The 17,501-nt window shown below is 42.3% G+C and overlaps 1 protein-coding gene across 8 annotated transcripts in view; it reads right to left on the minus strand.

The window, feature by feature from the left end:
• The window catches only part of ITPR1 (inositol 1,4,5-trisphosphate receptor type 1), a 160,876-nt gene that overhangs the window by 111,134 nt on the left and 32,241 nt on the right, over positions 1 to 17,501 (minus strand). For 6 of the 8 annotated variants that reach the window (XM_084530747.1, XM_084530746.1, XM_084530749.1 and 3 more), the window contains exons 4-11: positions 11,341 to 11,456; positions 7,752 to 7,838; positions 6,557 to 6,715; positions 5,224 to 5,322; positions 4,670 to 4,753; positions 4,438 to 4,584; positions 2,986 to 3,081; positions 1,558 to 1,602 (exon numbers count right to left, since the gene is read on the minus strand). In XM_084530747.1, coding sequence (XP_084386873.1) covers positions 1,558 to 1,602; positions 2,986 to 3,081; positions 4,438 to 4,584; positions 4,670 to 4,753; positions 5,224 to 5,322; positions 6,557 to 6,715; positions 7,752 to 7,838; positions 11,341 to 11,456 — 833 coding nt within the window. The remainder of the gene's footprint in view (positions 1 to 1,557; positions 1,603 to 2,985; positions 3,082 to 4,437; positions 4,585 to 4,669; positions 4,754 to 5,223; positions 5,323 to 6,556; positions 6,716 to 7,751; positions 7,839 to 11,340; positions 11,457 to 17,501) is intronic. The other 2 variants (XM_084530751.1, XM_084530753.1) reach the window with 1 other exon arrangement.

A 17,501-nucleotide genomic window follows, 5' to 3' on the forward strand; every position in this document is an offset into this window, starting at 1 on the left:
ATTAAACTTCAACCACAAAGCTGACAGAAGCAGCTCACTCTCCTTTCGAACAGGTACCAGCTTGCATCTCACCCGTGCCATTTAAACCCTGTTCTTGTACAGCTCACTGAGGTATAAAGAGACAACACCAACAACACAGCTCTGCAATGACGTTTGCAGAAACCTCCCATGTGAGTGAAGTTAAAAGTTTCTGTATCGGAGCAGTGGTAAGCACCCCACACCACCTTGTCACTAGTGCATGTTAAACGATGCAGCAATTTTGTGTCAGAAATGAATTATATGTGCCTGATCCTACTCTTTGTGGTCTATTTTTGCCACCTAGTGGTAAGGAGACACAGTAGGGAAAAAAGTCAGCGCGCTGGTTTCAGAGTTGTGCTATCGTTATTACTGCACTTATTATCAGAAGGAGACATTAGCATAACACCAGTAGGAGGGATGTCTATATTAAAGACCTACAAACTCATTAACTTTCAAAAAGTTAAGCCAACAAAGCACTTCAGTGTTAGATTCTTTTTCCACTGGAACAATAGCTGTGTGGGGGTTTTGTTCATGTTATTTTTTTCCACTTTTCACCTACACTTACTGAAGACAAGCTGTCAGAAGATCAGCATTTGCTGCCAAATACTACAGAGAAATAACCAGGATATCAGCTCAGAATCTGGGGGCAAGGGTTAGCCTTTTAATGGCTAGACTGTGATAACAAATCCATTCTGGAGGAGAAAACTGCCCTGCTGCACTTCAAAGCATCACCAGGTGTTCATCTCCTTTTAAACATGGAGGAGTTCTTTCTCATTTCTAAGTGGAGCAAATTTTCCATATACAGGAAAAATGACCAAGCAAGTTGCATAAGCCTACAATCCCATTCAACTCTAAATATAATCTACAATGGAAAGCGCTGTTCCAGTCCTAACTCTTTCCTCCTACTGAAGCAATGCTGTTTTCCCTTTGACATCAGTGAGAAGCTTCTATTAGCACAAAGCATCGGCACACTCTATCTTTGACACAAAAAAATTACTGAAAAGGACTTGCTTTCACAGGAAAATCAGAAGAATGGCACTGAAATCATTCTCACCCTGCCATTCTTGCTCTCTAGGCCCTTTGTCATGGCTTTCCTGTGACAGGCTAAAACTAAAACGAGAGGGAATTGATGAACCAAACAAGGAGGGCAGAGGACTAGCACAGCACTACGTTGACATCCCATTACCAACACTTGACATCCGATGTCATCTTGAGCAACTTGCTTTTCAAAGCTATTCAAAGCGTGCCTCAAGGAAACAAAGGTTTAAGGAACAGGAAGACAAAGACATTCTACACAGCGGGGAGGAACGGGGTCCAAGTAATACAGGAATTTGGTTACAACTCTATTGCTCTTCACTAAAGCCTACTCCAGGTTTTAATATCCGATCCTCTGGACAGACTTTAAAAGATCATTCTCAGTTTTTTAGTGTCTTCACTGGCAACAAAGCCTGGACCATTTATGCACTGGCCAATTAAATACCAGGGCCTGTGCAAGCCCTCCTCAATTAGGGGCAAGATCGTACTCTTGCCTATACTTACTGAGGATTGACACTCCTGGTCATCTTCCTCATAGTCAGGGTTTACCTGATGAAACAGAATCACAGGCATGTCAAAACTAACAGAGCTAGCAGTGGGAAACAACCTCAGCATGATCTAAACTTGCTTTGTAAAGGATGCACTCTACTGCTACAACACTACCAAGCATGCAGAACAAACATACTACGCAAATAGATTTATTCTTAATTGGGCGAACGTCTGTCCATGAATCAAGCAGTAAAATAATCTGCAAACATGCAGACAGATGAAACTTGCTCATGATAATCACTAAAGGAGCAAGAAGAATAAGAGAGTTATCAAGTTTCACTTTTTTTTTTTTTTAAATTCCAAATGGAATTTCCACCAGAAATCACTGACTTGGCAAAAATCTTTGAGAAGAAACACCCTTCTAACCATGGATAAGGTGAGCAATCTCCTCTGACATGTTTTATGTGATGTAAGAACATGTTTTTGTTCCGGCTGATTAGCAAACCCAAGATTTACTGGAAAAGCTCAGTATTGGACCATTACCGAAAAGGACGTGTGCATGTACATGTGACAAAGCGTTGCTGCTTTTCCAATCTGCTTGTTAGAGGAGTTTCAAATGTGATATTTAATATGGACTTTTCCCACTGAAAATGTTCTCATGTCAAGAACATGGGCTGAGACAGGCTTTCTGCCCTACTACGCACTTTTACATCCAGGGCAGCTTTTATTTACAGAGGTGTCTGTACTGGTACATTGGCATATTTATGCTGTGAATTAAGTAAAACTAACTTCAGTAAATATTGACAAGCATTAAGCAGCAAAACTCAAAATTATAACCCTTGGACATTTTTTTTAAATAAATGGCCTTGAAGTTTTTCTTCGGGGTGGAAAGGAGAGATATCCACTTTGGTGCGCAAACCAATTTATTTGTTCTGTGCTTGGACAGCTAAGTGTTACCTGCAGTTCTTACCAGGCTGGCCTGAAGCCTAACTGCAATTCTGTCTTGCAGTCAGTCCTTTGCTTCTATTAGGAAATCAGCGATTCAAGAGAAACTAACAACAGTTGACTGAATTCATTTCCCCCCCAAAGGCTCTCAGCTATTTGTAATCAACCCGTGTGATAATACATTCACCCTGATTCTTACTGCCTACATGACAGTGTACTAGTATTTAGCATCTATCCTTTGTAGAAAAGTTTTTGCCTTCGGAATTCAAATAGAAAAGCTCAAAACTACCCCTGCACAGTGGCGTAATTACACATCTTTGACCATGTTTTCTATGTCTAGCCATCCACTTTTGTATTAGTACAGGACCCAAGCTTCACTCTCCTCCTCTCATCTGTTTCCATTTTTAGGGGGGGAAACGAGAGATTTTCAGAAGGGGTAAAGGAAAGAAGATGCTGTGGAAGGAAAGGCAGAGCTTCTAAGCAAGCCCCAACACCTACCTCTGCTGCTAAGTAGTGTCCAGTAGCAAGATGTTTGAACCTGAAAAGGCTGTTCCAGTACCCGGCACCACCACGACAAGGATCGTGCTGCACTACCTACAATAAAGGGAAACATTCACACTGCACATTAGTGACTTGCTGTATTTCACTTACAAGTAAGGATGGACATAACGAGGAACTCAGAAAAGATAAACAATCTTTCATGCTTAAACAACATGAAGTACACCAAACACTTTGAGCAATTAGTTCACTTCAATTTATGAACATTGATTTTCTGCTCATTGACTAAGTAACACTCTGCAAAGTCACTGAACACAGCTGGCTCTCCATTAGGAGAAGTGGTATCTGGTGGGTGACAGCAGGAAAATTAAGGTGCTAGCAGCAGAGAATTAAAGACGGTGCTCTAGATGTGCATGTGTTGCTAAGTCCTGAAACAGGCTTCCTGAAGAGATGCAGAAGATACTTTACCTTTGGGTATAACAAATATCTGACCTTCTGAAAGCAGGTGGGGGAAGGCATCTGGAATTGCTTCAAATGCAGCAGCGTTGTACAAGAGTATTAGAGGGCAAATATGATGGTCTGCAAACCTCTGTGGAAAGCAGAACCTTCACTCTGGGGGTACATCCATGTACTTCAGGAAAACATAGCTGACCTCTGCACTTTGGGGAGGGACTACCTCACCTCTGAACTCCTCACATTTATCACTGGGTATCTGCATGGATGTGAACAGTTACCACAAAAGCCTCTGATGTGTTGTAACATGCTCACGTAACACTACTTACAGGTAAACTCGCAATTGAAATGGGGGAAAATGCGCATATCAAACCAGATACTTCTGGAAAGACAACAGGAAAATCATCTCCACCATTGAAATTAATTTTATGGATCTCTCAGGCAGTTCACATGACAGGCATTTGAAATCATATCTACGTAAAACAACTGGCTCAGTCTAATCACACCAAAAGAGGGAGGATATTTTAAGAAGCCAATGATGGCAAAGGTGTTAGTCACTATTCAAAAGCCAAGTACAGTAAAAAATGGTTCAGACAATGCACAGACTAGCAAAGGGTTGCCATCTCCTATCAAATGAGGATATGCATAATCACAGTATTCCACACCAGAAATAGAATGTTCAGTACACTCAGCAGGACAGTTGAAATTATTAGCTGGTTTTAGATTTCAGTGACTGGTAAGAAAAATGACATCATAGATACTTCTGTCCTCTTTTTCTGAATTGTCAAGAACCTGCAATTCAGAGCTCTCTGTTGCAGCATTAGAAAGCCCTCAGTTTTGATTTTGCACAGAAAGCACAGCAAGTAAAGGAATTCTAAAGATTAAACTTCAAACACTGGTAAGAATTTCACCTAAAAAAGGAAATCCAGCTAGAAGTTTTTAAACAGAAACTGTAACTGTCACTACAAAGCCACCCTCAACCCGCATCACAATCCTTACCTCTACTTCCCACAGTGCTTTTGAGCTGGTTGCAGAAGTGGCAGACTGTCTCCCTGTTGTTCTCAGGAAGACATGCTGCTTCTTCCTGTGCTCATCACAAGTCAGAAACTTCTCCTGTTCCGCATGAAACAATCTTACCACATCCCCCTGTCAAAGTCCAGACAGCATGATCAATACAGACATTATGCATCAGCGAACAAATAAGTTGCAAGCAAGTAATTTTTAGTCTTACCCCTTTGAGGATATCATCTTTATTATCACTCCATTTCATGAAAAGGACTATTTTCCAGCTTGTATTGCAATTCACAGAGTTGACCTGAAAGGAGAAATAAAACGTATTAGCCCCACTGTCTTGTGCCTGCACAAGATGCCACTGCCTTACTGTTTTCATGTTTTTCAACTGAGCACTGCCATCCCTGTTGCACTGCTCTAAAGAAAGCCATTTCTGCATCTATTCCAGAAAAAGTAACTGCAAATCTGACTCGTTAGTAAGTCACACATCATGGTGCCATGACTACTGATTTTGAAGAAAAATCTTATTTCTAGCCAGTCAAGCAAGAGAAATCAAACTTAACCTTTGTCAAGTGCCCAAAAGGTGCAAGAAAAGACTTGTAGATATATTAAGGTGCTGAGCAACGAGATAACCATTCCTAAACACCACTAGAGGTACTAATGAACTTCCTGAGGGCTTAATTTTGTTAAAACACAAGTCCTGGCAGCCTAGCTGCAATATATAGGAGCTTGTAAAGTTATTCCAAAGCCCCAGCTCTGTCAATCTGCCCTTACCTCATTGCATCCCGGATTATCAACAAGCTGATGACTACTAGCATGAAGAGGCTGGCCAGCGTTGACAGGATTCAGCACTACTTTGTCTCCAATGACAACCTGTAGGTAAGTGAAGCATCAGACAGAAATATTCAGTATGAGAAAGCTTTTTCCTTCCTTCCTTCCTTTTTTTTTTTTTTTTTTGGTTAATGGAAGTGATAGGAAGAAATCACCTTCTTGTAGTTTGGAGAGATGCCAGTCTAAATATGAAAACCAGGATTCTGTTTGCTTCAGAATTTAGCTTACTATATTCAGTCATTCGGGCAGAAAAAAAGCCTATACTAATGGATCCAGAGGCTTACAGAAGAAACACTTTACAGTTCTGGTAACAAATTTATCTGCTACTTTCCATTAGTTTCATTGGTTAACATTTAACAAGTAATTCTTATGGGAAAAGGTCAGCCAAAACCTCTCCTCCGAGAGGTACTTTCATTTGTAATATCATGTCCCTGACCAGGCTGGCATACGGCTCAAGACAAAAGCACTTTATTATGGACAGTCAAGGTCCTTGTCTTCCCTTCTTCCAGGGTAAAGTCTTACCTAAATTAAAATATAAAACCCTTCTCTGTATTGAAAGGAACTGGTCATTATGATAAAGTGTCTGTAGATAACTATGATTTAAAAGAGCTTAATAGCCTATAAGACTATTATCCTGTGCTTTATTGTGTGTGTGTGTGTAAAAGGCACAACACCTACATCAAAATGCATGGGGCTGGTCTACAGGAGAAGTTATTCCTACTTAATAAAACTCACTGGATTTCGGTGCCAAATCCATGCCTGGACTATTCCACAGAGCACCCTTAAGCTTATTAATGCCTGGCTGGGGGCAGGTAGTACACCAAACTCTTGTACAAAGGTAATGCATCAGAACCAATTATTTTCTGTTTTTTTCCCATGAACAGGGCCATTTGGCCTCATTATTACCTCATTCATCATATACAAAATGATGACAAATTTGATTCAAAACTGGCAACACTGAAAACCCAGATATTATTTGTTCTAAATATACCAAAGGAACTCAACAATTCCTGCCATTTTGAATTGGACAGGGATTGAGAAAGGCTACCATAATTAGGTCTCTTATTCCTTCCAATGTTAAATCATCCCATGTTTCCAAAATACAAGTTACCATAGCAATTTTCCTCCCCCTCCTGACAGCATAGGAAAAAAGTTGTTTCAGCAACGTAAGGCACGAGAAGCTCTGTGCATCTCATCAACTGGAAGACAGACCTCCCGAAACGAGCTTTGCCAAGCTGTGCACAGAACAATAGACGAGGATATTCTCAGCACTTACACTGTCTCCAATGGAACGCAGCTTGTAGAAAGGCTGGATGTAGAACCAGGAACCTTCGTTTCCAGCTTCGTCCAAGGTCACCCTCATAGCGTTCTTCTCTAGCAGAGCTGGTAGCCTCTTATTTACTGTTAAGTATTTGTTACTTTTTAAGTGAAGCAGCTAGAATAAGAATTAGAGTTCAGTTCTAAGAATGCTCATTTTTCCTCCCCTCAAGAAATAGTGAGCACGTATAGGACAACCACAATATCATACAGGAATCAGAACAATAGCTAGGTGATACCATATGAAAATATTGATGAATTTATGCACAATTTCACTGGCACTTATTTCAGTGGATACAGAGTCTTACAGCTCAAAACATCTTCAATAATCTAACAGTTCCTTCTCCAGCAAAGGATAAACACTTAGAATTGCCCACCTCATTTTACAGCAGCCTGCTCAAAGACCCAGGACCAAAAGCTGTAAAATGTAAGGCACTAAGTAGTTTTCCCTTTTCAGAAGGTGGTGGTGTAAAATAAGGCTGCTCTTACATTACTTTGCTCAGTCTGATTTGTTTAACAGAAAACTCTACTGTTTTTTTGAAGACTCTCTTCAAAAAGCCCCATCCTACAACCCTCCACTGTGTTAACAGCTCCCACAGATTGCACATGATCAGCATGAACATGCAAACTGCAGCAGGGCACAGCCTGGTTCCTCAGCTGTGTTGTTCAAAACACCTGTTGCCACATTTCCAGTAACTTCAAATACTTTCGTAAAGACACTTTTGATGTTTTTTTTTTTTTTTCGACTATTAAAAATAGTGGTTACTCACAGAACATTTCTACCACCGTGAAAATACATGTTTTAGTGTTTGATGTTTCAACACCTGACTGCAAGATACAGTGTCTGTGCCACGTTCCACATGGCCAACTATAATGTAAGCACAAAAAAGAAATATTCCCAAAGAAATAAATTATATGGTGACCTCAGACAGGAAAAAGCACAGCTAACCCATAATAAAAATTGAATCTATCCATATCCTCACGGAAATCACAGCCATACACCCAGTTTTTGCTTCATGGGATCATACCTCAGGATGCTGACCACCAGGCAAAGCTACAGATTCTCGTCTACAAATACTACAAGTTTAAAGTCACATTGCACACAATTTAGCTTAAACTCCCCCACTCAGCTTGCAAAGATGTTCACAACCTACCTGGATAACGTTGCCATACTGGATCACTGTTCCCAGCAGCTTTCTGTTTTCAGTTTCATTCTGTTTCTTTTCCAAATCTGCGGCATGCTGACAGGAAAAGAGAACAACTCACTTGCTTTTTTAAAAACAGGGTGGCCAGACAGCTACAGTGCTCTAAGAGTATTTCACAGAACTGGAAAAAACGTGAACATCTGATAGAGCAAGATTTCCTTTTCCTAATTTCCAATAGTATAATTTCTAATTCCCTTTTTCAGTTGCTTATGAAGATAGATAAAGAACATTTAAATGATACGAGTTTTGACTTTGACAAATTTGATAAATAGCTGCTACAAGATGGAAAACGAGCCATTAGAAAACAACAAAACACCTGCAGGGGGGAAGGAGAAAAGGGATGGTAACAACCCAAGCCAGGAAGTCTGTATTCTTCTACTGATTTCTATAAAAAAGAAAGGAAAGAACCTCTACTTTGGTTCATTATTTTACTTTGACAGTAAAGGCCCCCTTTCTTCCACAGTCTGTCTTTTTACGATGACTCTAATCATCCCCATCACGCAGCAGGATTATTTGGAAGGCATTTACACTTGCCCACTGGAGCTCTGAGTGCACGAGCCCCTGACTTCCCAGCACCACACAGCTCACGCCTCATTAGGTACCGCTCGGTGCTGCATTACAGACTGGCTGTGAACATACAGCTGTGCACTTCTGCATCATACCAGCACATTAATAAAAGGCAAATCTTATGCAAAATAGAAAAACTAATCCCTATGATTATTCAATCTAATAATTTATAACTCATCCATATAAGCCAACCAGCTCTTCTTACAATGGCTGACGTCTGCCATCTGCTCCACATACTCACTATTGTCTTGTACTTTGTTTTGTTTAAAAACAAGCAAGCTATTTAAAACCATTTGTAAACCATTTCATTTGGTAAAGAAATTCCCTCTCACTTCCCAAGAAAGTTGATTTTTAATAAGAAATAATAATTTTAACATGCATCTGGGTAACAGTGATTTAAAACCAGACTTTTTAGGAGGCTCAGCATGACTGTTTATGACTTGCTTCTCAAGAATCTCGATGACTATGCTAGGTCCAATTCCCTCTTGGAGGAAAAGGGACTGCCCACAATTCCCAGCTATATTAAGTAGTTAAAAAAAGACAAAGCTTAGCTCTTTATTTGCAGTAGCTATCTCTACACTGTTTTAAAGTTTCACCTTCTTCAGCTTACAAAAATTTGCTATTTTTAGGAGTTCTGCTAGGTAAGATAAGTGGTTCTTTCTCCAGGAGAACCCGGAATACAGTTGCTCATTTAAACTCAAAAATACATTCAGAAATACAATGCAGCATAATTTTCTTTTTATTATTTTTTTTTCTTGATTTCACAGTACTCCATTGAAAATGAATTTATTCAGGTAAGACACTAGTACCCCTCAACTACCAATGAGGATCACAAACGAGAGGGCTTCTCTGCCTGCACAGAACTGGGTGCCACATTTACTGGAAATAAAGAAAATTGCGTGTTCTGGGAAAACATAATTAAGTCTTCGGACAGATTTCAGAAGCACATACCAAATCTGACAATCACTCAAGAAAAGCACTTTCTCTGGCCACTAGATGTCAGCTTCTCAAGCAGCACTGATTCTTGATACCAAAGAAAGACAAGTGTCCCAGATTTTAAATCCCTTAAATGGCATTAACTTAAAATAACCTGACCTCAGCATTGAGCGTGCCACAGCAGACAATAAATTCCACCAGCAGGCAAACAGAAGCCAAAAAAGGCAAGTGATGATGAATACATCTTGCACCGCTAATTTTGTTAAAAACTATGGGCACTGATAAAGAAGTCTCATCAGAGGCAGGGGTAACTGTTGCATGCACATGTCTTGGGGGCACAGCCCGCTTCCCGCCCAGCACACATTCTGCAAAATGCAGAGGTTTTGGTATATTCTATGTACCAATAAATGGCACACTCACAAACTTGGCAGAAAATTAAGTTTTGATGTATGGATGGTGTACATGGGACCAGGTTATTTTAAAGCCAGGCATCAGACCCGGGTCACTGAAGTCCTGACGTAGCACATCCTCCAGAACAGTTTAGCCTCATGTGGAAGTAATGCATACTGAACCATTTCCAATCGAGCTGTGAAGTACTCAAACCCTTTCACCTAATCTAGTACACGGTTCATGCACGGTGGCACTTCTTTGTGCAAGCATCCCTCAGCTGGGGATAAGCACTGGCAAAATCTAATCCTGGATTTCCAGAGGGGTCTTGTCACAAACCAGTAAAATGTCAGCAGAATATTACGGGTCTCAAACACCTGGCCTGGCGTGTACTGAGGAAAGAGAAGACAACTTTCAGTGACACGGTAATCCAGCGCAATTACACGGTGCTTTCCTCCAGGCGTGAGGCAGTGTTTAGAACATGCCTGTCTTTAAAATCCATGAACTTGCGCACACACCCTGCAGGCATAAACTCTCCCCTTCCCTCACACACCAGAAAAACAAAACCCAGAATCCCCCGACACTTCAAGCTTGATGGCACGGGCTCCTTCTCCTACCATCATTAAAGGGGCAGGAGAAATGCGGCACAAGTGAGGGACCTCTGTGTTACAGCCAGCACAGAAATAACTTTCTCCTTGCCAAGTCAATACTTCTGGGTTATAAAATTATGTTTTCAGAAGCAAAATGAGTCAAACAGCCTTTCTGAAATGCAGGCGCAAGGCAGCCATATGGCAATCAGCAAATGACACTCTCCTACAGGGCCATTTTGTATTTCAGTCTTCAATGAGCTTAATATAGGCTTTAAGAAACTAAAAATATTTAGAATTGTAATTTTGACATGAAGTACTCCAGCTATGTAATTTTAACATAAACATGCAGTTTATTTAACTCTAAAGTCAACAGATGGTATTTAAGTTAGTTGGCTTTTTGGTGTGAAAAAAAGGAATTCTAGAACCAGCAATCAGCTGCCTTACTGGGTTTTCAACTGCTGAACGTCAACATTTTACCCAGAAAAAATATTAAATACTGCAAGCTAATAAGGAAGGAGAGGCTGTCTGGCCTTATAATTACTCATAATTACCCATCAACCTTTACATGTATCCCAGCAGCAGTATTTGTGTGAGGCACCTCAATAGATTTATCAGACTATCAGATTTATTTAGCTCATGGCATCTGCCAGCACAGCTAACGCCCGTGCCTTCATGCACTGAGGCACAACGCCTGAGAACCCGCTCCTGTGTTTGTTTGAAGGGTCCTGGTTTCATGCCATTAAAAGATGCCCCCCAAACACCCACAGAGAGCACTGCTACAGTTAGCACGGGCTAATGACAAAAGCGTTAATTGCTCTTGTGACTCTAACCCAGTGCCTTACACGCTGCCAGTGGACACAGACCTCAAGGGTTTAGCAAAAATCAGGGGAGGCTTGTAAGTCACATCTCAGTGAACATCTCAATAGGAGTCTCGGGTACTGATTTTGATAGACTTCTCTGATATTTCCTTGTTAACAGTGTCAGGTTGATTGGAAATAATTAAAGCAGTATGGATGAGAGTGTTTATGATCAACGGCAGCAAAACACTGAATACTTACGTGTAGCTTATTGAGTAGCACCGCATCTGTTGTGCTGTTAGCTCCTGGCTTTGCTGCTTTCCAGAACTGCTTCTGAGCAGAGTACCGGTTCATGGGACATAGTTTGAACAGGCAATCTATGAAAACAACGAAACAAACAGAGTGCTTCAACCAGTCATAATTAGCCAGGCTTTTGCTGCTCGTATTGTCCAAATATTTGAGCAGCAAGGAGAGATTTATGAACAAATTCCAGAAAGCTCTTGATCAGACACATGCTTTTTTGGGCAACAGGAACATTGCCCTGTGAATGATAAAAATTAACTGTTGCTGCCAAACATCTGATGCAAAAACAGAAAATCCATCACTTGTCCCGGTCAAAAACCCCACCATACTAAAATGGTAACGCTTCTCGGTGCTTTCCCAGGCAAATAGATTGATTTTACTCACTCACAATTTCTACTTTCTATACTTCAGCAGGTACATTGCATCACTCGATGTTGGTGTTTAGGCGTGTTTATTTTGTTTTTAATAAGTCAAAGCACTTTATTGCTAAGGAAAATGACGGACAAAGAACTGGAGAAACTTACATAATAAGTAGCAAAAGGAGAAGAAAATACCCCCGAACAACAGCAGGAAAAACAAAAGAAATGTTCACAGCACAGCTCAGCGGTGGCACTAAGCCCCTTGGGTGTCAGGTTCTTTACCAAGTTCATCAACACTGTTTATTTAACATTCTGCTTGGCAAAACCCAGGAATTACAGCTGATTAGTCTTATTAAAAATACGTTTTCATATTAAAGAGATGCAAGCTTATCAGTAATACAACTAAATTAGCTGCATTTAGTGTTGTTTTTTTTCATCTGTTGCTATGCAACTGTACACGCAAAAAATAATAAATTAAGCTGTTCAGAGACAGTGCCTAAAGTAGCAGCCTCGAAGTTTAAACAAAGTGCCAAAAATGCCAGGGCAGCCGCTCCCAGCACCTCTTTGGCTTTGGTGTGGAGTAAGACTTCAGGCTAATTCCCGTCGTGCTTCCAAGGACTACTGACATGTGCTTACAGGCAAGCACTGGAACGTGGGAAGCAGCAAGCTACGGGGAGACCAACCTGGGGGTTTTACCTGCTGCACTGGAAATGTCCCCTGAACGGGGCATTGTGCTGGCCACCTTCACACTGCTCGTGCTTAAAAACCCATTCAATGTGCTGCTGCACTGCCTGCCTGTCTCACCCATCCTCGAGAGCACGCCAGGCAACATCAAACCCCTCTGACAGAAGGGTAAAGCTCTTCAAAATCAAATACGCCTCTAAGGGGGCGAAGCACCAGCGGCAGATTTGTCTTTCATCCCGCAGGGAGCCACTGAGCGCCACAGCAGCTGCTCGCTTGTTCCAAACCAGCACCAGCCTCAGCTGGGGCAGGGCCTTCAAGTGCATCTGTCCTGAGACACGTCCTCTGCTTGGCACTGCCAGCTTTGGGCTTCTGAACACCTAGAAGTGGAAAACGAAGAGCAAACCACACTTTCCAGGTACGCTCTCTTCAACACCCTTTTCATTTACAGGAGGATGATTCACTGAGATTGACAGCACGGAATGGGATTCAAAAAGCCACCGCAGACCTGCACTTTCAGAGGATGCATTGTAAGCAACGCAGCAGTTATAAAATTTTCTATTTTTGCTTAAACCATCAGTTCACACTGACAGCAATTAACACACAGAACCGCACAGAAGAATTAATTGTATGCTAGATTTAGTCACAGTGCAAGTGTGTTTTTTCCAGCCTTTTCAGTCAAGAAAGTTTTCAAGTCAGGCTCAACTTGTACATGGAGAAGTGCCGGCGCCCCCTCTCATCCCTGGAGCATGAAGGAAAAGGACTACAAGTGCTTGACATTCTTCAATGCAACAGGGGAAAATATGACATGGTTTTCTTAGGTTTTCTTCCTAGTTAGAAGACTACAAATCTAAAAACAAACAGTAAAATGCACCCAAAATTCCTAAAACAAGTATTAGGAAATCTGTTTCTCAAGTGGCTGAGGAGAACTCAGCCTCGTGTGCCATTCCCCTTACCACAACCACCCGAGACTGGTTAGCACAGTGTGCATTTTACCACGGCTCAAGCCCATGGCCAGAAAGCTCTTCGATCTCCATGTTCCACGGGCTTCTATCTTCACAAAAATCAGCACGCAAGTGCGTGCTAGCTGAGCACCACCACGGTCACAAGTCTGCAATCCACAGAAGTGACGGGGGTGTAAGACAGACCAAGTACTTGTCAGACACGGTACGTAGGGAAGGTCGCTCAGTGTCTAACAGATCAGAGATGAAGAAGTTGACTTGCCAGCAGCTGAAACATCCCGCTCCCTGCTCTGCTCACGGATTCAGGGGAAAGCTGGTAAATAAAAGCCGTCACTGCAACGTAATCTCATCATCCTAAGCAGTGCTCACTGAACTTTAGCCATGAAGGAATGCGTTTTGTTTTCAGATCTTCATGATATATGGGAAGAACGTCAGAGCCGCACACTGCGTCAGCAGGAAAATAAAACCCCCGTAGCTGCTGACTGAGGACACGTCGTCAGGCACACGCTGAGCAAAGTCCTGCAGGCAAAAGGCGGCTGTGTAATCGTGTATTACCTCATCACGCACACGGGTAATGAATGCAGTTATACAGACACGTGTTAAAATGCATCCCCATGTTTCCAGGCTAAATTTCGTTCTTTTGCCAGCAGCTGCCTGCAGGAAAGGGGCTTGGTGTATGGCTGGGCCCTGCAGCCACACACCCGTTCTCGCTGTCGGGACGCGCCGATCCCACAGGGGCCTCTGCCACCTGAAGCTCACTGAAGTATGCCAGGAATGCCTGCTTACCCTCTGCACGTACCAGCAGCACAGAGGAGTAAGGAAAGGATGCTAGAAACACAGAAGATCCCATGTTCTCAAGTGTTTGGGGATTCAGGAGAGAAACCTGCCAGCCAGGTTACTCCAGCTGCAATCCCTTCTACCCCTGGTGGGAGAGCTGACAGCTTTCTGTAGTGGCCTGAAACCACGGCCTGGTGGTTATCAGAGTACTTACAAGTCAGGAATCCAGACTTCATCCCCCACAGTCAGGGTCAGCATAAAAACCCTGGAATTACCAATGCCAGAGGTCTTGATTTTGTGCCCAGAAAAACCTCGGGTTTTGGCAGAGGGGAAAGGCAGGCAGGCAACTGTAAGAATGGCAAAAAACTGCTCAATGTTTCCCTCTGGTCTTTACTACTTGGACTAAGTTGTAAAATTGTTCAGGAATTTCAAAAACATTGGGGAAGGAGAGGTACGTTTCTCCTCTCCTTGTTCCTAGGCTGGGAAATACTTTGGAGCCACAAAAATTGCCTGGTGGCAAGACAGACCTTCCTCACACCTCCAGAGTTTATAGCATTGATTGCAATCACATCAACACATTTGCCTCGCTGGGTGTATGTTTTATTATCATTAAGATCGATCAAAAGAATCCAGCGTACAACTGGCATTTCAGGAAAATTCTTGAGAAGCCGTGATAAATCCAAAACATCTGTTGGGTGCCTTCGCTTGCTTCCACAAGTGATAAAAAAGAAGAGCCAAACCAGCAAGAAAACTGCTGAAAAGTTACCAGGTTTCCCACCTTTTGTGCCCCCTTCCCAGTCAGATTCCATCAAAGCACCATGGAAAGATCAAGCTGCATTCAAAGATTATACTCTCAGAATTATTTTTTAGCAACTTGATTAAAAGCTGCATGGGAGTTTCAATAGCATTTGGGTAGTATGTTAATATTATTATAAGAGAGAATGGAAAACTTGCCCAAATTGCAAGCATCTGTTAGCAGAGAAGCTGGAATGGTTTGGAGAAGCAGGTATAGTATTTCGGAGCCCACCCAAGATCATCATTTGCTCTCACCACAAGCCATCCACAGACAGACAACCTGAACTCAGGAATGCACAACGCCATCCCCACCTTCCCTTGGGAGGGTTTCTCCTCCGCCTGATGCGCTGCCAGACTCATGGTGCCAAACCCACCCGCTGCACGGGAAGCTCGGGGAGCTGCTAAATGTGCAGTGCTGGCGTCTAACGCTCCTCGTGCTGCCTGAGCTGGCCAGCCTGGTGACAGCCACACAGCAGCTCCTGTGAAGGTTTTCCACCTTCACTACACTAAGGGCATGACCAGCTCCCAACAGTTTGGAGTCGTGGCTGGTGACTTCAAAAATAAGCAAGATGATCGCCCTTCTTGCAAAGCCTCCTTCAGGGCACGTTCACCTGAGGAAAAGCTACCAAGAGGAAGATACTTAACTAGGTCACTTACAAAACCTGTTGAATATTTCACACCAACACAGCTGTTTCTTATTTAAAAAAATACTTGATAAAACCCAATTCCTTTTTGCACAGCAATACCAAAATTAAATGAAAATTAGCAGCTCTCCACCGAAATTTCGCAGTTTCTCTTTACTCTTCTCTATACTTGGATACCCAACATTTCCCCCAAGGTCAACGCCCATGGTAGAGGATATAATAAAATCAGTACACTTATAACAATAACAAGAAAGATAAAGAATTAATGTAGCCAGCAACGATGGAAATACTCTCAACACAAGCTCTCCACATAATATTTACGGAAGTTTCACAGCCCCAATGCCCTCCCCAAGATGGTAACACTCCACACGGACACAGAGATTATTGCAAGACTCTTTTGTGTTGAAGTGAAATATTTTCACGCAGGAGGTACACGGAATAATAAAATATCCACATATTCAGTCCCAGGCAAGTTTTGCCTTCCCAGAAGGCCCCGCACTACTACACTGTCTATTTCTGTACTTGCTTTTTCTGATGTTTAAAATGAATAGATGACAGCCTAAGAGGCTCAAAGAATATAGAACAAAAGCGGCTACAGAAATGTGTTGATTATTAATCATTTCTGCATTTCCATAAAGAGGGAGAAAAAAGAACCTGATCTACTGAAATTACTGTCCTTGTGATGAGAAGACATCTTTTCATTCCCAATTTGCAGCGAAGGAGCTTTGCGGGGAGTACAGCAGCTCCTTGCCAAGCGGTTTGCCAAGATGCACTAAATGCCTGACCTTCTATCCCAGCACAGCCCGCTCCGGCAGCAGCTCCAGCAAAAAGGCAAAAAAAAACAAGCCTGAACTGTGTACAATTTGCCAAATAAAAGACCACTGAAATCTCCTCCCACGTTGCCAACAGTTGTCACACAACTGGGGAAAATACAGAAGCAGGTCAGAAGGACATTTGTATGCCCAGCTCAGAGATCCCATCGTGAGCACGTATGTCGCTGTCAGCCCGCACCAGTTCCAGGACAAAACACATTTGAGGTTTCTGCTGCTGTGAAATCTGCTGCCTCCCTTCTGCGTGGTGTTGCATCCTGCCTCTTACAAGAACTTTGAGTGTTTTTTCTTTCACAAGCCCAACAAAAGAAAAATCACCCTTGCTACCAACATTTAAACGGAAAGGCTGCTTGATCTATGATCTAAATATATTTCTGTGTTAAAATAACCACCCTCCATTCACATCTGCGAGGCGTTAGGGCAACCACCCTGTTGCCATTGTACTCATTTGTGTGCGGCTCTGCCGATGGAAATCACTACTTCATTTTTTTCAAGCTGTAACATAGGAAATAATGTAATTATTAACCGAGAGCTGACACAAAACCAGACAAAGGAAGGGGACCAGACCGGTGATTTCAGAGAAAAGAGACACACCTGGAAGATGGCCCCTGAATATCAATGCCTATTAAATCAACAGCACTCATTAATACCGTATTCATTAGAAAGCAACGGTGTTTAAACGCAAAGCAGGACACGGCTCCACACCACATTAAGTAACTTGAGGGTGATAAACAGCATGCTTACATGCACAGCATAACCAAATTTACTGCGGGATAAGGCTGTTTTTCAGCAAAAAATGAGGAAGGTGACTTCGTTCTGACCAGGAAGAGCAATGGCAGCTCCCCACCGGCTGGGAAAGGCAACCTCAGGGCTCTGCACACACTGCCCTGCCCCCGGGTACATTACAAGCAAAAGCAGAAACTCCTGGTGTCACAAGCAAAAACCCTCCAGAAGCCCTCAGAGACCACAACGGTGACCAAGTGCCCAAAAAACTACCAAAAGACTAACGAGAGAAACACCTTTAGGTAAACATTTTAGGTACCAAAGAGTTCAGGATACACCAATGTTTGT

This window comes from Aythya ferina (genome assembly GCF_964211825.1).
Source record: "Aythya ferina genome assembly, chromosome: 10".
NCBI lineage: Eukaryota > Metazoa > Chordata > Aves > Anseriformes > Anatidae > Aythya > Aythya ferina.